Consider the following 21,390-nt stretch of genomic DNA (forward strand, 5'->3'; position numbering starts at 1 on the left):
TTTTTATAAATGTAACAGTTGGAAGATCATTGTAATGTTAAAAAAATAACACATTAATGAAATAACGTTTACTGAGTAATTATAATCCATATACAATACAAGCAGCAAAAATATATCACAATATACTTACATCACATTATATTTACATCACATAGAGTATATTATTTGAATATTGAATTTATTAATAATCACACGAGACTATTTTCACATTTAACTTATTATCATCAATAGATTAAAATTGCAAATATTTAAATTTAGTTAAAATAGCTTAATAAATTGTAAAGACTCTGTTACAAAATTAAAAATATGACAGGATAACAGGATTTTGACCATTCACCATTGTTATGGTTACAAAGGATATATACCTATCGATGGCAAATGTCCGAAATCCTGCTAAACCTTCCATCTTCAACAACAAACATTAACAAAGAATTAACAATTTCACTACTGGAATAGAAAAGGAATTCCAATGGAAAATGTAAATGACTGTTTTTTGAAAAGTTTCAAAATTAAAGGTTCATTAATTAATACAATCATTAATACAATCCATAATGTTTACAAATATTCTTCTTAATATGAGATATATCTTTTCATATTAATATAATAAATTTTAGTCATCCAAATATAGGGAAAAAAACAAGAGCTGTATACAAGGTGAGTAAAACATGTATGTAAAGGTATTTTTTTTATTATTTTTAAATATTAAATAGGAATACATATTACACACATGTCTTTTTATTTAGGATAAAATAAAAAATTTACTTAAAAGGCGCTGTGTTAGAAAGTAATCTGGGATGGCCAATTAGTAACCAATTTCAAGTTGTTTCTACACAATATTATTTTTTTAGAATAAGACAGCACCAAAATTATCAACCGATAATGTGATATGATACAAAAATAAAAAAGGTGTTTATGTATATAGTTGGTTTTGTTTTGTTCAGTATAGAATGTATATAGTATACATCAAGTTTTATATTGATGTGAAATTTTATATAGACTATAAGGCTTTTATATAAGACTAACATAAATATATTACACTAAAATATATGATTCATTAATATTGACATACAATTCTCCAAAACAAAATATGGCGTTAACAGTGATAATAAAACAAAAATAGATAACATTATTGAAGTGATCACATAGAGTGAGTCCCAAACATTCAAAACCTTCTCCTAAAACAGCACACAAAACATTTTGAACAGCTGTTGATATTACAGCATTATTGAAAATTATGAAGAAAACAAAGTCAATGCTACCTTGCAATCTAATATTCTAGTGATTACACACAATTGTATTGATTAACTGATAACAGACACTATAATAGATTTAAAAGTTAAAGCATAATATATGGACATTTAGAACATTCAATAAATGCAAAGACAAATCGATAAAACATGAGATCAAGTAAGATTATCAATATTACTCATAATAACAAAACATAAAGTGTCCATTTTTAAAGAAACACAAATTCAAAATGTCCTTTTAACACTGAGCATCACTCGCACGTTCTTTAATAATTGTAGTACAGATTTATTTTACTTCCTTAAGCGTTCGGCAATACTTTCGGCCTTGAACATCTATGTACCTCTCCCCACACCCCCCCCCATTTCACATACTACAGGCAAGCTTCACTTGTCTAGCTTTACGTACTCAGTTTAAATTCTTAAGCGGCACAGCATATTGTAGATATATTTTTCCTAATTCTTTGAAATATAATTTGTTCTTTCAGTGTTGAAATCAATATGTAAGTTCTGTATAATAATAAAAATGTCAGAAAAAGACATTGAACAGTTGTAAATGTGGTTGGAAGAGATAGAGAGTGGTGGTGAACAGCTGTGAATGTGGTTGGATGAGGTAGAAAGTGACAGTGAACAGTTGTGTTGTTGTTGTTGGAAGAGGTAGAGAGTGGTGGTGAACAGTTTTGAATGTGGTTCGAAGAGTTAGAAAGTGACAGTGAACAGTTGTTGGTGGAAGAGGTTGAAAGCGGCAGTGAACAGTTGTGAACATGGTTGGAAGAGGTAGTCAACAGCTGTGAATGTGGTTGGATGAGTTAGAAAGTGACAGTGAACAGTTGTTGGTGGAAGAGGTTGAAAGCGGCAGTGAACAGTTGTGAACGTGGTTGGAAGAGGTAGTCAACAGCTGTGAATGTGGTTGGATGAGGTAGAAAGTGACAGTGAACAGTTGTGAACATGGTTGGAAGAGGTAGTCAACAGCTGTGAATGTGGTTGGATGAGGTAGAAAGTGACAGTGAACAGTTGTGTTGTTGTTGGAAAAGGTACAAAGTGGTGGTGAACAGTTGTGAACATGGTTGGAAGAGGTAGTCAACAGCTGTGAATGTGGTTGGATGAGGTAGAAAGTGACAGTGAACAGTTGTGTTGTTGTTGGAAAAGGTAGAAAGTGGTGGTGAACAGTTGTGAATGTGGTTGGAAGAGGTAGAAAGTGGTGGTGATCAGTTGTGAATGTTATTGGAAGTGGTAGTCAACAGCTGTGAATGTGGTTGGAAGAGGTAGAACGTGGTGGTGAACAATTTTGAATGTGGTTGGAAGAGTTAGAAAGTGACAGTGAACAGTTGTTGGTGGAAGAGGTTGAAAGTGGCAGTGAACAGTTGTGAACATGGTTGGAAGAGGTAGAAAGTGGCAGTGAACAGTTGTGAACATGGTTGGAAGAGGTAGAAAGTGGTGGTGAACAGCTTTGAATGTGGTTGGAACAGATAGAAAGTTATGGTGAACAGTTGTAAATGTGGTTGGAAAATGTATACAGTGATGGTGAACAGTTGTGAATGTAATTGGAAGAGGTAGAAAGTGTGCTTAGTACTCGTAACAAGAATGAAGACGAACTTGAGGAGAATTAAGTAGAAGAAACAGTTAAGCACAGTGATATTGAAAACACAGTGAGATAACTTGATGGAAGAAGAAAAACAGGGATAACTTGATGGAAGAAGAAAAACAGGGATACATACCAAAGGGGATTTGTGTCAAATCCCAGAAATGGGTTTAGGCAGACCATCATAAAAGCGTGTAAAGAGTGTGTAGGAATGGAACATTTCTGGAGAAGAAATAACTCGTTTTTTATCAATGAGTTATTGTGAGAATAGTTAATTTTTCTAACGGTTGAATATCTCTGGACAGTTTTTTTATATTTTTATGTATACACATGTGATACTTGTAAAGTTTATTATATAAATTGGCATTGTTGAAAATAGATTAATGAAACTCATAATGTAGTTTTAAATAGTATAATTTACACATCTATCACATTAGCTTTGATAAAAATTTAAACGAGCCTCAAATATATTTTTTACAACCTGTATTCTACAATTGTAGAACCCGCGACCCACTCTTGCAACTGTGGAGTGTGTGGCCAAAGCAGTATTCGGCAATCACACTATTAAATGTTAGCTATAAACACTTTAAAATACAATATTTTAGAGACAAATCGATTTAAATCTTAAGATCTTATTTGGTCTTGGATCTATTTTCAGTAATGTAGTAAAACAAGACAACCAAAGGCTTCTGGAGTCCAGACTAAGTAGGAAAAGGAAGTTTTAATAAGCAATGTTTCACTCAGTTTTACAGTATTTTAGTGAAAGTATCAGATGCAAGTTTCATCTCCAAAATCCATAAGAAATGCTAAAAAGTAGTACACAAGACTACAAATATATATTTAAATTGTTTTTAATGTATTTGTTAAATACAGTACATATTATAACTTTAAGCAGTAAGGATCTATGCCATGAAATTTCAAGTTAAGTAAACTTTCCGTATTTAATATAATAAATCCTAGTTTCCCTTTTTCCCAATAATCCCTCCAAAGAATACTTCTGAGTATGCAACAGACTATAGTTTAAGTTGATTTGTATATCAAACCATTTTATAAATTTCAGTCTTGTCAAATGTCATCTATGTCTCAACGGTGGTTAGATTTTTAAAATAAACCATGTATAATAATTGAGCAATATTTACTTTATTTGCACTTTTCTGTTTTATACTTCTGACAAACTATCAAATACATTTATTCCAGAAAAATGTATAAAAAGTACCTATACTTTTAATAGAAAATATTCATTATGCACTAACATAATTAACTATAAAACATTTATTTCAGCCTTCATCAGTAACACGATAATATATTAGTAGTATACCTATGATTTAGATTAACACATCAGAATAACAACATACAGGGCTTATTTTTAAATCTATTCGAACTTTAGTTTTCACACAAATTTCAATCAGGACTAGAAGTTAGTCATCTTTGGCCTTTGTAGAAAGTTCCCGCAATGTCCTTAGTTTGGCAATAGTCAACGCCAAATTGACTGCGTTGACAACGTAAGTGCTGACGCAGACGACACAAAAGTCGTGTAGAACAAAGTACAAGATACAGGCGAGATACACGGAGCACACGTTGGACACAATGGAGAAACATATCAGCAGTTTAGTCACTGCAACTTTATCTGAATAGGCTGAAAAAAAAATCAATCTATATTATAAGTTATCATTTAGAGCACGATAGCATTTTTCAAATTAATAAATGAGCGAATGGACTAAGGAATGAAAACACATTTATGAATAATAATATTATAACATTTTTAATAATACATTTCAGGTGGCTCTTGACAATGTTTGCTCTATGAAAAAAGTACAAAAAAAGAAACGTATAAAATACTATTATGAAACTGATGCTAAAGGCCTCATCAAACACATTTCTGTTGCTGCAATGAATAAATTTATGACCAGAAATCACCCAGACAAAGAAGACAGGCTAAGAAATAAAAAGGACTATGACAAAAAAAATGGTAATGGTAAAATGGTACTTATGATGGTTGATTAATCGGTTGGTTTGCCAACTTAATGTATGAAGCCTCCAATTGATTTCCTTTTGAAAAAATGAGGTTCAACATGTAATATGTTAACTTTATCCCAATTTATAAACAATGGTCTTCGGACCAAGAATGATGACAATTTTAACAATTTCATTGAGGCTTTATCAGACTTATTCCGTGAACTCTCAGCTTGAAAGGCAACGAGACAAAGACAACAGTGGTCATTATGGGGGACTTTAATGTCCACCTTCAAATAGACTCCTGCCTTAACAACAAACAATGTAACCAAAAAAGATCCTTTTGCAATGTGCTAGTCATATAGTTTTCATTACACCATTAAAGATTATATTCAAATACCATCTTATGGTAAACCATCTTGTATTGACAATTTTATAACTAACTGATTGATTCAGTAGTTACATTGGTGACACTATCAGAACACACCACCCATTAATGTGATTTCTCAATAGATTTAAATCCAAGAACTTCAACAGTAAGATTCCGGGTTTTAAGAAATAAAAATGTCACCCAGCTTAAAGATTATTTCAGATTTCAGTGCATGAAATCAAGGAGGTGGACCTAGCAACCACTCAGTTTGTTAATGTACTGACCATTGCTTTAGATACACACTGCCCTTGTAAAATAAGCAAACAAAGAGATACAAAGAAAAATAAATGGTTTCATGAAGGTCTTTATCCACTTCGAGACCTTACTATGTTTTGGGAGACTGGGCCAGAGACACAAAAATTCCCGTAGTCAAAACGCGCAGTATTGAAGCAAGATCAACATACAGAAGAGCAATGGATGAAGCAAAAAAGGCATTCAATAACAGAATATCTGCCTCTAACAACATAACCAAAACTTCATGGGATATGGTAAAAGAGGAGCTTGGTTTGTGTTTAGGCAAAACACATTACCTAGACCTAATTGTTCAAGTTTTGGAGGTTTTCTTTTTCTTGTCAATTTCAGAAACTTTTCTGAAAAAAAAAGGACCACTTTCATCCCTCCTTCTTTAGTCACTATTTACAACTACGTTGAAACAACATTTTAACTAAATACAATGTTTTTATGTTTTGTGATTTTTCATGCTACATTAAAAATATGATAACTGATTTCTTGCCTAAGTATATGTTACTCCTCATACTAATTTCTCCTTATTATATTACATTTAACATTATAAATTTGGACATTTCTAATCGTGATTTTCTTGTGCAATTTCTGAACACCAAAAAATACTGTATGTTTGTCAAAATTTCAACACAATCAAAAGTTGTGTTATTGGAAAGAGAGTAATCTGGCTCTGAGAATCATTGTTCACAATCAGATCTAGTTATTTGTTAGCAAATCAGTATTCATACAACAAAGTTGTGTTATTGGAAAGAGAGTAATCTTGGCTCTGAGAATCATTGTTCACAAGCAGATCTAGTTGTTTGTTAGCAAATCAGTATTCATACAACAAAGTTGTGTTATTGGAAAGAGTGTAATCTTAGCTGTGAGAATCATTGTTCACAATCAGATCTAGTTGTTTGTTAGCAAATCAGTATTCATACAACAAAGTTGTTTTATTGGAAAGAGAGTAATCTTGGCTCTGAGAATCATTGTTCAAAAGCAGATCTAGTTGTTTGTTAGCAAATCAGTATTCATACAACAAAGTTGTGTTATTGGAAAGAGAGTAATCTTGGCTCTGAGAATCATTGTTCACAATCAGATCTAGTTGTTTGTTAGCAAATCAGTATTCATACAACAAAGTTGTGTTATTGGAAAGAGAGTAATCTTGGCTCTGAGAATCATTGTTCACAATCAGATCTAGTTGTTTGTTAGCAAATCAGTATTCATACAACAAAGTTGTGTTATTGGAAAGAGAGTAATCTTGGCTCTGAGAATCATTGTTCAAAAGCAGATCTAGTTGTTTGTTAGCAAATCAGTATTCATACAACAAAGTTGTGTTATTGGAAAGAGAGTAATCTTGGCTCTGAGAATCATTGTTCACAAGCAGATCTAGTTGTTTGTAAGCAAATCAGTATTCATACAACAATTGTTTTTAAGTTTTATATTTAGTTTAATCCCAAAATGTCATGAACTAGTTTTGCTCCCTTACAAAAACTCCTCATACTACATAAAATATAATTTTTTGTATGTTTATTTAGTTTTGTGAAAAATATAATTCATCCAATAGAAACATAACACTTATAAACTGCATACAAATACGTAAAAAGTTAATTTTTTGTACATTTTTTTAGTTTTTACAGATAAAATATTCTAGGATCCTAAGATCTCTTACTGAATTTTTGTATAATTTTTGTGTAATACGTGTTACAAAACTTTTCTACATTTAAGATTAAGGCAAATAAAATGTACATATCACTAATAATTGTGTGTATATTGGAAGAAAGATTATTCTTACATTTTTTATATTTATGAGTTTTTTTGAGTATAAAATTCTAATTTTTCAATATTTAAATTTTTTTGTTGTAGTCTACATTTATTGTAAAGACAAATATTTCTAGAATGTCTGTAGCTTAAACATATATGATCTGTGACTTTTCAAAGAATCATTAAAAATTCTCTAAATCATCAATGTTAACGTATTGAAACGTCACAAGCATAAAGCTAAAATTTACTGAGAACATTGAACTTACATAATAAGATAACCATTATGTAGAAAACCATGCCTCCAACACTATTAGGTTGATTGAGCACAGAGTCCTGGCCTACTAAATGGTAGAGAAGTCCAAAACCTCTTCCATACCTACAACATAAGCAGTTTATGCAGTTGACACCAAAGTATTACTTTCCCATATATATATACAGAGTGCAAGACCGGTAAGACCTGCGCTGGAAATTTTCCAAAAGTGGGATTCTGAGGGGCACTGCACTGGTATATCTTAGGTTATAAGAACATTGGAAAGTGTTACTTTCCCATATACATATACAGAGCACAAGACCGGCACTGGAAATTTTCCAAGTGGAATTCTGAGGGGCACTGGTATATCTTAGGTTACGACAACATTGCAAAGTGTTACTTTCCCATATACCGCGTGTCCCAAAAGTCCCCCTTCTAACTTTTGAACGGAATTAAACAAACCAATATCCTCTGGGGGGGGGGGGGGTAGTTATATAATGACAAATGATAAGTTTTGCGCTACATGAGAACCAAAAAACCCATTTTAGCCCCTCAACCCAAAATGTGAGGGGACTTTTGGGACACCCGGTATATACAGAGTGCAAGACCGGCACTAGTTTAATTATTTTAAGTTTAATTTAGCACTAACTTAGTATTAACAATAAGTCTGAACAGATGAGTTAAGAAAAATAGTGTTTTTTAGAGTCACTTTTCAATAAAACTTTGACAAGCTGTTGTTTTGTACTGGATTGAGTTAGAGACCTCTAGACTGTGGCATTGTTCTTCTTTTATAAGACCTTTAAAATGAAGTGTCATTTGATGGGGGTTTGCATTTAAAAATTTTGACTTGACCCCCCAACCCCTCACTTTGGGTTGAGGGGCTAAGTTCTCATGTAGCACAAAAATCATTTGTCATTATATGACTACCCCCCAAAGGATATTGGTTTGTTTAATTCCGTTCAAAAGTTAGAAGGAGGGGTGGAACTTTTGGGACACCCGGTATATACAGAGTGCAAGACCGGCACTGGAAATTTTCCAAGTGGAATTCTGAGGGGCACTGGTATATCTTAGGTTATAAGAACATACTTGCAATGATTTCTTAGGTAAAGGGTAGAATTCTATAGGTTGGGGATCGTTCTCAGATGTATAAGATTCAAATTCTGGGCAGACTAACCCACACATTTTTCTAGTTTGCAATACAAGTTTAACACAGTAAATGTTATATCAAGTCTTCATAACATTTTTACACTTGTCAAGTTAGTTCAACATAATTTTTTTTAAGTCAAAATGGAGTCTCTTATCTGTTTTGGAGATAACAGATAGAGATACTATAGCACAAAAAATTAAAGTTGTCCTTCTTATAGATCAGTGCATATCTAACCCTTATTAACACGTTCAGTGCGGGCCCCGCGGATCCGCGGGGTACGCGGCGGCGTAGCAGTGCGCGCCACGCGGATCCGCGGGGCGTTGCCATAGTCTCGACTATTGCTCAGTGTGAGCCCAGCTCTCAGCCGGGACGGTTCGTACTCGTTGAGCGTGGCGTGTGGTTCCGAGTTGACCTTGACTTGTACTTCGTTTCTGTTTCCCGCGTTTTTAGCATGTGCAAGTGATGCGTTCTTAGTGAGTTGTTTATTTATGTGTAGTGACATTGTACTATTGTATTATACAAGTTTTATATCGCATTTCACCATGTCTGCCAACCGTGCTACAGAAAATAGTGCTACTGATGATGAAGCATCAGATGTAGATAGTGAATCCAGTGGAAACACTGCTGTTGACAGTTCGGGTAGTGATAGTGAAGATATTGTAATAAACCCCTTCATGGGTTAATAATACAAATGGACTAAGACAGATCCCTTTCACCGGAAACAATAGATTGCTAGTAGATGTACCAGGTAATGGTTCACCGATTGACTGGTTTTTTATGTTGATGGACGACCCATTCCTCCTCTCATTACTCCGCCAAGAAACCCAACCCACAAACTTGTACAAAATGAAGAACGGGATAAAAAGGGTGACAGAAAACGTAAAGATTGTAGGGTATGCTACAAGAATGAAAAGAAAAGGAAGATGACAACATATACATGTTCTGTTTGTCCAGGTAAACCAGAACTTTGTGCTGTCAATTGTTTTGACATACATCACAGAGGCCAGCAGTAAAAGCCATGCCCTCAAGACCTTGTAAATATTGTATATAGTTTTATTTGTTTTTGTTTTGCACTATATAATGAAATAGTTTAAAATTGGATTGTTTTTACGGTAGCCACTCGCGTTATTAGACTTTTTAGCCGCGCTCTGTGCGACAAAACTCTTTCCGCGTGCTGACCCCGCGGATCCGCGGGTCAATCTGTGACGTCATGTAATCCGCCATTTTGGATCACAGACGTTATTATCTACCCATAAATCAGCCTTTGATAGCAAATGGTAAGTGTATTAATAAATATTAGACTTTAGGTTCTGGGGCAATTTACATGTATTGCCGTCAGCAGTCAACGTGTTAAGCTTCAAATCTACAAATCAGCCACTATTAGACTTTGAACAGAAGAAACTGAAAAATTTCCAAAATTAAAGTGAAGTTCATGACTTTATACAGTTTTAAGACCAAACCACGTAATACACAATAAAACTTTCGTCATTTGAACTTTCTTTACATTACTTCATTTCCCTTCCTCTTATGGTGAACTGGAGCTATATTCAACATTCACATCAAATCGGCTCTTCCCACCATAGCTGTTTTATGTGTGGAAGACTCGGTTGCTCCACCGTGATTTGGGATCGTGTCAATCAACAAAGTAGTGCGCTCAATCGTGCACCTAATGAGACAATGAGAATTCCTCTTCACCTAGATTGCACTACTTTTTGAAGTCTGGATGTCTCTGATGTCGAAACGATACGGGGAGGTTCGTTTTGAGCGTCTTCGTCACTGACTAATTTTTTTGGATCTCTTCAGACCAACATCACTTCAGATTTCAGAAGTCAAGTCTGCAACAGCATCAGATTTCAGATGCTGTACGTAAGAGGAAGGTGAACTGGAGCTAAATTCAACATTCATATACAACCTCTAGTTCGGCTGCTATCAAAAAGGCCAGCAGAGGGTAGAGTTCAAATTCCGGCATTCTAATTTTTTTAGGGATTTCGAATAAAATATATGTGCTATCCAGTCTTTTTAGTGGTTACACAGCATTAACTACTTGTGTGCCAGATTTAAGTTTATAGCAATAATTGAAGTGGGTTGAATTTCTATGCTATGCCAGTATGTTATACAATGTAACTCTATAATACATTGTATCATATAAAAACTAAATATACCAAAACATGATATTATCATCTTGTTCAAGGCATGAGATTTGCTTTGGTATTTTGGGTTCGGCTTAAATATAAAACACAGTTATACTGTAGCAGAAAAAGCTGATTCCAACAAACCCAATCAAACAATAATAGAAAGCTGTTGAATTTTTTAAATAAGATCACTTTAATTATCAACAATAATATAAATAATAAACATGGAGCCTCATGGAGGACGGTCCATTCAGAATATCAGAAAACTTTGTACTTTGTGATTTGATTGGGATTCAGGCGGTATGGCAGCAACTAGCTATAATATTGATAAGGACGTTTATCAATTCAATTTTACATTTATCTGGATACATACTCATAGTTGTGTGTTAGACATTCAGCAGTGTCATGTTTCTGAGGACGATGACAATCAGGATGCTGATCTAACACAACACGCTGCATGTGAGCTGACTGTGGAGCAACTCTGTGTGCAGCAAATAAACTGATAGTACGCTATCACAGAACCGTTGTGTGTTAGACATTCAGCAGTGTCATGTTTCTGAGGACGATGACAATCAGGATGCCGACCTTATACGACACGCTGCATGTGAGCTGACTGTGGAGCAACTCTGTGTGCAGCAAATAAACTGATAGTACGCTATCACAGAACCGTTGTGTGTTAGACATTCATCAGTGTCATGTTTCTGAGGACGATGACAATCAGGTTCCCGACCTCACACAACACGCTGCATGTGAGCTGACTGTGGAGCAACTCTGTGTGCAGCAAATAAACTGATAGTACGCTATCACAGAACCGTTGTGTGTTAGACATTCATCAGTGTCATGTTTCTGAGGACGATGACAATCAGGATGCGGACCTGACACAACACGCTGCATGTGAGCTGACTGTGGAGCAACTTTGTGTGCAGCAAATAAACTGATAGTACGCTATCACAGAACCGTTGTGTGTTAGACATTCATCAGTGTCATGTTTCTGAGGACGATGACAATCAGGATGCAGACCTGACACAACACGCTGCATGTGAGCTGACTGTGGAGCAGCTCTGTGTGCAACAAATAAATTGATAGAGCTATTAAGAATGAAAATTATTTCAAAGAAATAAAGAAACTCTAATATCATACAGAGTTGCTCAAAATATATTGCAGTGTTGGATGATATTGACAGGGAATGTGAGGATATCAATGAGGTAGAATGTAATCTGGCTCTAACGGAAGAACTATAAAATATAAATTTAATGAGCACGCAGATCTTGATGAAGCCCAAAAGAAAATTATCCAGCTGAGAGAAGAGAAGACAATACTTCAAAATCTAGTTTTACATAAAGAAGATTTTATAAAACTGAAAGAATCAATTACTGAGAAAAATTGTAATAAAACAAATTATGTAGAGCGAAGATCAAGTTTACCATTAACATTGGGAGATTTTATTCAAGCTAAAACTAATAAACGGAAAATTAAACTTACAGCTTCCACCACTCAAATGGACTTTAGCTTGGTGTCAGTTAACAGATTTCACGCTCTTGCAACAAATAATGAAGAAGTCACAAATTATCAACATTAAACACAGGTTTGTAATAAAAAAAGAATCTTTTGTGTGCTTTATATTCATGGCAAGGATGTAGTGTGGCATTTAAACAAACTGCATCACTCTTCTAGCACTATTGGTTTTGTACGTTCTGGTTGTCGTTCAAGTCAAGTACTAAATATGAAAAATATTGAGTCCGAGATTTATAGACCTAAAGTCATGTGGGACAAACAATGTAGCGCGAAATGAATCAAAAGAAGCCTTAAATTACATTTCAGACACTACAGTAGTCCAAGGAGAAAAATGTAGTCCTGGTAGATTTGCCTAATAGATATGATCTAGCAAACTGGGCATTTGTCAAGAAGAAATAAGAAGGACCAACAGTGCTCTAAAGGATCTCTTGTCAACACATCTTGTAAACACATAAGAATCTCAAAATTGTTGAAGTAAGCACAGCTGAGAGGGAGATGCACGGGTAATTCCCCCGGCAGGGCATGCATTTCAACCCCAAAGGAAAGCAATGGTTAGCTGAGCAGATCATTAGAGCAATAAAAGAGTTCGACCTGGACCAACTCATAGCATCAGCGGAAAGAAGACAACTCAGTCCGAGGGTGAGAGACCTGACAACCACCCTCACTCTCACCAGGAACCAGCCCATAGAGGATAACACCTACACTGCCAGGAGAGCGTTTAGTTTTAATAATAGCAATTTAATTGGTAACTCTAGTTGTTTGTTAATACACTTAAATATTCAGGGATCATTTAAAAGCAAACTGCATGAATTTTAGTTATTGCTTGCAGATTTAGGAGAAAAAATCTGTATAATATGCTTAAATGAACACTAACTTTCAAAAATAAATGTAAATTTATTGAATAATATTGAATATTTCAAATTAGCTGATTATGTTAGACAAAAGTGTACTAGAGGAAAGTCTGCAATCTTGGTCAGAGAAAATTCTGGAATAAACTTTTAAGGTCCGAAATGATTTAAAAATGTACAATGACCACTATTACTTTGAATGCTCCATAATAGAACTTTTGAATTTAAAACCCCCAATAATTATAATATCATATAATATTAGGTTATATTATGTAGCAGTGACAATATGTATTATTGTTCTATTTCTGCATATGTCATCTGTCTTACCAGCATAACTGGATCTTGTAAGATGTAATATGACAATAAACGTTCATTCATTCAAGATCCCTCTAACACTCAACCTCATGTCATGTGAAAGAAATGTACAAGAATTAAACCCAAATTAATATATATAATAAACATTACAACAAAATTAGAAAATATTGTAGTTGAAACTAAATTGTAAAACAAACTTAACATGGAATTCTATATTCTTTTTCTTTTTCTAGTACTAAGGAGCAGACTACTGCCATGCACTGCGGAAATATGCTGTGAAGCCTATAAGCCCTTGACAAGAATGTCAAAGATAGCGCAACACTCACGTACTATCGTAGGGCAGTTTGAAAGTTCAAAAGTTTCTTCCTGCTCAATACACAATTTACAGAGAAGATCACTTCCAAAATATGATGACCAACAAGAAGATAACGATCTACATAAGGAGGGAAGATCAGATGCCACCCTGCGGGAAGGTGATTGTCAAACCAGCCTACTCATCCTTAAACCCGGCTGCAATCTCCATCTTCTCAAATGTCCAATGTGAGAGAGACAAACCTAGACGGTTCACAAGTGTAGGAAGTCATATCTGATGCCACCCTGCGGAAAGGTGATTGTCGAACCAGCCTACCCATCCTTAAACCCGGCTGCAACCTCCATCTTCTCAAATGTCCAATGTGAGACAAACCTAGATGGTTCACAAGTGTAGGAAGTCATATCAGATGCCACCCTGCGGGAAGGTGATTGTCGAACGAGCCTACTCATCCTTAAACCTGGCTGCAATCTCCATCTTCTCAAATGTCCAATGTGAGACAAACAGCTGCCAAGCCCAGACTTTCCATAGTTTATTCTACCAAGGAAAAAAACGACGACCAGACTAGTTTAGAGTTAAACCCACAAGAGTTAAACACAGCTAGGTTCCGTCTGTGGGATGTATGGACCACCGGTTTTCAGCGTGGTCTCGACCTCCCTTCTCCTTGATTTGAGCGCCTATGTCACTTTCTGTCTTAGAACCGTCAGTAAAACTCTACTGGTGAAAGTTTCCTTCCTACAAGATATCTCAACTCTGATGTAATTGTCAAAGGAAAGTTTTTGAGTTATATGATTCGAGATCATGTGCTAAATATAGTCTCTGAATAACTCTTGGTTAACATAGTTCTCTTTGGGGAAGGCTCTTTCGCAGCTTGGCCATCACACTCTGAATTCTTTATATGTGAATAAACACAAACAATGTTTACTGATGAAAATGAAGAAAAAATACAAACATTTTCAACCACTCTAATACTCCATCCAACCACACACAATTTGTATTTTTAATTGGTTTGGTGCTAAAACATATGGTGCTAATTAAAGTTTACATTTTTAAAACATTGTAAATATGGTTTTAGATCATTATTACTGATGCCCCTAAATATTTATGGATAGACTGTTTTAGCATATTTTAAATTTAAAAATTGGTAACTATTTAATCACACCCACTTCACATTATTTGTTTCAAACAGGGAAAATGTTAGAAAGTGAATAAAAGACTTTAAAAAAAGAGGAGCAATGAACAAAACCCATCCCTCTAGGCCTAAATATTATTAAATTACAGATAACTGACCTTTTTTATTTAATGGCAGAATTTTAACAGTCACATGACATAAATACCTTACTTAACCCTGACCGGTCCTTTGAAGGCACATTGACTCGTCCAAAGCTCTTATAAGCTTTCTGGACACAACCACAAGTAGAAGTAAGTATTGATAAAATATCAAAATTCTAAAGTCTAATTACAAATATTTAAAACATTTAATGAATTGTCAATTACCTATAACTATATTATTTTAGGAAAACTGTCTTTTAGAAAAATATATGGTGTTTGTTGTGTCTTTTGTGGAAATAAAAGTATATTACTAGGTTATAAGAAAATTTTTGAAAGTGGTTTTGATTGATTTAGGTAACATGGGTGAAGAAAATAAAAATAGTCCATATAATAATATATCTCAAAACCAAGTAGTCTGCATTATTACATACCAATCCAATCTATTCGCCCTTAATAAAAATTAGGGCTACAGTATAATAAGCGGCCACGAACACAATCGGATGATGATTATCAATTTTAAATATCACTACTATTGAATATGACATTTTGACCTATATTCATAATCGACCATTGCTAGTGACGTCATTACCAGCTGTTGTTATTTCATTTATGTGCTAGTGACAACGATAAGAACAATGGTATTGAATATATAGGTATTAGCCCAAAATGGTTTTATAAACACTGAACAATGTTTTAATTGGCTGCGGGGAAAGGAGCTAGCTCCTTTAAACCGAGGTGTCTAGTTTTTAATGAGGAGATGAAAACCATGTATACCCTGTGAAGTAATAGTTAGTACAACGCAGCTCAAGAGTACTTTAAATACAGTTTAGTTATTTTATACAATTTAAAAAACAAATTGATTTCTTCTACATAGAAAAACATAGTTTCTCTATATTAACATTTTTAAAGCCTAAAACTTAATTGAACTCGACAGTCACATTTATCCTTCAAAATAAATAAGGTAGGTAAATGTTATTGTTTTGTTGTAATTATATACTATATTTTTAATTTTTAAATTATATTAATATTTATACATTCATTTCTAAAATTGAAAACTAGTCAATCCACATTATTCTTTGAAATATTTATAACGTTATTTGATACGACATTTTGCTTACAGTCCTTTGGATAGTTATGAATATCAATGATTCTACATTATTCAATAATCATCATCCGATTGTGTAAGTGGCTGCTTATTATACTGCAGCCAAAATTAGATAGACCTATAGGCAACCTGCCAATGGGAAAAATAAGCATCACCTAGATACTTACTTTGACGTAAACACTCTACTACAACTCATATGCTCATTTATATCACACAATGCACTGTAGGTCGAATCATGTTCTTTTGATGTTTCCACAACATAGGCGTATACTGATAGGATAAAGCCAACACAACTTGAAGCTCTTACTCCAATATTTATTCTTTTCAAAGTTTGCATTTTTCTTAAATTCCTTAATGGCAAGGAATGTAACTTAATAACTTTGGTATCAGTATTGTCTTTATGTGTTAGGCCTCGACTTTGATTTATTCATACAGTTGAGAAAATGACACTCTCTTGAAACAACACTTACTATAAGAAAACTAAGCTCAAAATAAGAAGAAAGTGTCTAAAATGCTGGCTGAGTGACTGGTGTTATACTTTCATATGAAACAAAATGGGGGCAGGATACGATAAGCGGGCCCGGTTTTTATGTCACTTATATCGATTCTATCATCGATCCTTTATACATCAAACAATAGAACTATCAATCGATATCAACATATCTAAAATACTAAATTAAAGTATATAGTTTTCAACAGTTAACTATATATTTTTTTTATTTTAAAAAGCCACTTATACGACAAATTATATGTAGAACAGCAAAATGTGTGTACTGTTGGTAGTTGGTGCAAATTATTTAATTATTAGTTAATTACATTAATTGGTATAATTTTAAAATATCATTTGATAATTTCTATATAAAAACCGGATCTGCATCCGCTTATCATACTCTACCCCAAAATAGCCCTGCAGACCGCTGCCAACATCATGAAGCCAGAAAGTCCTAAAATTTGTGTTAATGATCAAAAAAAAATTGTAAAACAAAGCTACTATTTTATGAAACTATCAACTGAGTTTCTCTCATTCAAGTATTGCAGTAGATCTTAAAATAGTTTTTTAAGAACCAAACTGACAACATCACAGGGCCCTAGAATTAATGCTATAAGTAAAAAGGCCAAACGAATCTACAGTCTGAATCTCGCTTTTCCCACTTAACACATAAGGTTTTCAAAAATTTCTTCGAACAGTCTGGAGTAGTTACTGACCTGTGTCAACATCAAAGGACACTAAAAGTAGTGCTACAGGTAGGTAATGGCCTATTTATCTATTGGCAACCAGTAACATACTTTCTAGGGCCTTATGGAGTTAGCAGCAATCAGCAGCTACTTCAGAGTATTTGGATCTTAAGAATTATCTCAAGATCTATCGTGATAATTGGGCAAGAGAAACTCAATCCATAGATTCCTAGTCACAACACATATAACACAAATTATATACCTTTGTGATATTGGTAGTGGTTTACAGAAACATTTTGTTCCATGTGGATGTATAATATTGGTCAGACAGCATTTTATACAACACAAAATAAAAACATAAATTCACCAATAAAACTATATTTTATTGTTGGCTGGGTTAAAAATGTTTATCTTTACTAGTTTACAGAAACATTTTGTTCCATGTGGATGTATAATATTGGTCAGACAGCATTTTATACAACACAAAATAAAAACATAAATTCACCAATAAAACTATATTTTATTGTTGGCTGGGTTAAAAATGTTTATCTTTACTAATAGTTTAGTTGGTTTCTATCTATAAATGTAGCACTCACTGAATGGGAAGACTTTAATAAATGGCCTACACTCGTTATTCAGTTGGGGTAGGGTACAATAAGCGAACCCGGTTTATTGTATCGAAATTGGCAAACGATATTACTTAATCATAACCATCATTATAATCAATAGATACTGATTAATTATTTTGAACAATTAACTTAAATAATATATATCAACAGCTGTAAACACTTTCAAATAATACACGTAGGGTAATATTTCAATTTTATATAAGTAACATTTAAATATTAAAAATGGCAGTAAATTTTAGAAAACTACTCGACAATGCTTTGAAAGATGATAAGACATGTTTTTCGTGGCTTCAACATGTCGGACTCGTACCGAAAAACCCATTATATGAAATTTGTGGGAAAGAAACAACACTGTAACTGTGAGATGAGCAAATATGGTCGTCTTCAGTTTTCCTGATTTTGGTTTTAATAATTTGTTTGATCACTGTAAGTAATAAATTCATATTTTAATTTAAAACATATGATTGTTATTAAGGACTATAGATACTTTTATATCGATTGATAGTCTAGGATTTGAGATGCAAATATTAGGTATCGATGATTACATTCTTCGATATAAAAAACCTGGTCCGCTTACCGTACCCATCCTTCAGTTGTTTTTCTTGATTTTCTTGATACATTATCCAACTTCAATATTTAAAATCGTAATAAGAGTTTTAATAAATTACTGTATCAATAAGAATCTCGTACATTATAATTTTATAAACATAAATTTAACACTAACATTACAAAACAACAAAACCAACTATGGCCTAGACCTATATTAAAGACACCTTACAATATTTACAACTTTTCCAGCTTGATATCAATGAGTAACTGCTTTTATGAAATGGAGGAAAGAATTCTCCCCATAGGTTACCAGGAGCCACACCGATATGGTGAAGCCACTTAAACAAATCTCGTCACTTGTGAGAAAATCACAAAACTTATTTATTCATCACCATTTTCAAAGTCTCAAAATATTAGTTACTTCTTGCTGCTTATTATTTATATTAAATTTACTATACATAATAAGTAGCAATCATATGCTAAGTTAAATAAATTGTAATACTGATCAAAAACTTTGGATAAAAACATTGAACCATTCCAGAAAAACAACCGAACAAGAGTAGGCCTCTTATTAAAGTTTATCCCACTGAACCAGCAAGTGATTAGTAAAGAGACAATAGTATAGCCACAATACAATTTATCCCTACAAAAATATCTGATCTGATCTGATCTAGTTAAATATTCACTTCCTAGGAATTCAAACAACACTAATATTATAAGCACGCTTCCAGGCAGCGACTGCGGGCAGTTACCGGTACAAAGTGTCAACAGGCAAACAGCTGATTATCAGATGTTTACGATTTACAACAGCTGATTTACAAATTACACTCAGGCAACACCTATCACAATTCGAAACCTCATGTAAAGCCGATGCAAAAGAATGTGATATAATATAATAGAACAGCTTTGAAGCAGACAGCTGAGATATTGCGAAGAATGTACACAGCATGACACTTAGGAATGAATTTCTCATTGACTTACTAGTATCCCCAAAAGTGGGCTAGAACTGGCAAAAATACATATCTACTTTTACTATATCAGTACGCACGCACTTGTTATAATATTACTTATTATATATATAATATAAGTAATATTATAATTGTAATGTATTGAATTACAATAATAATTATAATAATAATTATTATACATATTATAAATTGTTACTGGCAAGTTAAAGCCACAGCCAAAGACCAACTGTATGATCTATGATGCTGTGACGTCATATGGGGTGATTAGTTTGAATAAATGCCATTGGCTGTTCTCATCACGCCACCAGATCACACCACCTACCACTTCCAGTGTCCTCAGTGTCCTGCCCTTGTCTCTCTCTCTGTTACCCTCCAACCTTAACCGAGCACAGTCGATGATGTAAACTAATTCAGTCTTTTATTCCGATTCCCCGTAACCCGTACGCAACAATTGGCGACGAGGTATTAATGCGATCCCGCGAGTGCAATGCAACCTGTTCGATTGTGCGTAAATAATTTCTCCGAAAATTATAGTGGGAGGAAGTGTGTCTGTAGTTTGGCGTCACGTGAACTCAAAATCGGTACATTTTGATGTTGGAAGACAAGGTCGTAAATTAGAACATTTCGTCTTTATTTAGTGAAACAGTAAAAATGGCGGGAATTATTGGCGGAATTGGTGACTTCGACAACAGTGCAGAAACTTGGAATTCGTATGTTGAACGATTTGAATTATTCGTTGACTGTAACAGTATTAGTGACGACAAAAAGGTTAGTACGTTACTAACAGTCGTGGGTGTGAAAACGTACAGTTTGTTACAAGATTTATGTACGCCGGAAAAACCTTCAGTGAAAAAGTTTGATGAATTAGTGAAGTTAATTCAGGACCATTTGTACCCGAAGCCATCATTCATAGCTGAAAGGTACAAATTCAGCAAAAGGAATCAACAGGAAGGAGAATCAGTCGCAGAGTACATCGCCAGCCTCAAGAAATTGTCTGCATACTGCGAGTTTGGCGCATCCCTCAACGACTATCTCAGAGACAGACTGGTGAGCGGCATCAGGAGTGAGTCGACCAAGCAGAGGCTGTTGGGAGAGACCACCCTAACCTTCGACCAGGCTGTGAAAATCGTCTGCTCAGTGGAAGCGGCGGAGAAGAATGCGGCGGCATTGACAGTGAACGGCGGCAGCCGGGTCCAGCGGATGGCAGCGCATCACCACCCACATGTGAGAGTCGGCGGCAGCGGTGGCAGCGCGAGCTACAACGCAAGGCACGAAGTCAAGGTGCAGTGTACGTGCTGTGGGCAGTGTGGTCACTATAGGAAGCAGTGCAAATTGTTTGGTGTTGTGTGTCACAAATGTGGTAAAAGAAATCACATATCTAAGGTATGTCGATCTACTGAAATTAGTAAGTTACCAGACAATCAGCTTTCGAAAGTTAAGAAAGGTATATCTTATCAGTCTAATTTTCAAAACAAGAAAAACAAAGATTATAAGATACATAATTTTGTAAATGATAGTTCAGAACTGTCAGATTCAAATAATTCTAAGAATTATGTTCAGAGTGATGAAAATCTTGAGAGTTATGTCGAGGACATACAGAATTTATTTAAAGTAAATGAAACTCACTGTGAAAGAATTAGAGTTGACCCAATTAAGATTAAAGTCCTAGTGCAAGGTCGAGAAACCATATTTGAAGTTGATACTGGAGCTAGTGTCACAGTGTGTAGTGAGGATTTTTATGAAAATAATTTTAGTTCTTGTAAATTGTTAGAAAACGACCTAACTTTGAGTTCGTACACTAATGAACCTATTATACCTGTGGGCAAAGTTAATGTTGATGTTTGCTATGAGAAAATACATAAATGCTTAGATTTGTATGTGATTAGAGGAGGTTCACATCCTTTAATGGGTCGTGATTGGCTTAAAGTACTGGGAGTTGACATTTCGTTTAAAAATAACTTGTGTGTTATAAACAGACC

General features: G+C 34.3%; 1 protein-coding gene across 5 annotated transcripts; it reads right to left on the reverse strand.

Annotated features, from left to right (window-relative positions):
- Positions 1-2,616: 2,616 nt before the first annotated feature.
- LOC124367217 (vitamin K epoxide reductase complex subunit 1-like) lies at positions 2,617-19,210 on the reverse strand. 5 transcript variants are annotated; one of them, XM_046823873.1, is made up of 4 exons: positions 19,091-19,210; positions 16,257-16,542; positions 7,462-7,571; positions 2,617-4,462 (listed from the first exon to the last, which is right to left on the reverse strand). In XM_046823873.1, the coding sequence occupies exons 2-4, from the start codon at positions 16,424-16,426 to the stop codon at positions 4,245-4,247; spliced, it is 498 nt and encodes a 165-aa protein (XP_046679829.1). In that variant the 5' UTR covers positions 16,427-16,542; positions 19,091-19,210; the 3' UTR covers positions 2,617-4,244. The 5 variants fall into 5 exon arrangements, with proteins under 5 accessions (XP_046679829.1, XP_046679832.1, XP_046679830.1 ...); XM_046823876.1 differs by having other exon boundaries at positions 16,257-16,558; positions 19,091-19,202; XM_046823874.1 differs by having other exon boundaries at positions 19,078-19,201.
- Positions 19,211-21,390: the final 2,180 nt, after the last annotated feature.

Source organism: Homalodisca vitripennis, chromosome 8 (assembly GCF_021130785.1).
Source record: "Homalodisca vitripennis isolate AUS2020 chromosome 8, UT_GWSS_2.1, whole genome shotgun sequence".
NCBI lineage: Eukaryota > Metazoa > Arthropoda > Insecta > Hemiptera > Cicadellidae > Homalodisca > Homalodisca vitripennis.

Bases quoted from the DNA above. Each gene is read 5' to 3' on its own strand.
- LOC124367217 (XM_046823873.1), bottom strand. From the start codon at position 16,426: ATGCAAACTTTGAAAAGAATAAATATTGGAGTAAGAGCTTCAAGTTGT. The intron at 7,572-16,256 runs GTAAGTATCTAG...CTTATGTTGTAG, and splicing joins AGTAGAGTGTTTACGTCAAA to GTATGGAAGAGGTTTTGGAC. The intron at 4,463-7,461 runs GTAAGTTCAATG...TTTTTTTTTCAG, and splicing joins CATAATGGTTATCTTATTAT to CCTATTCAGATAAAGTTGCA.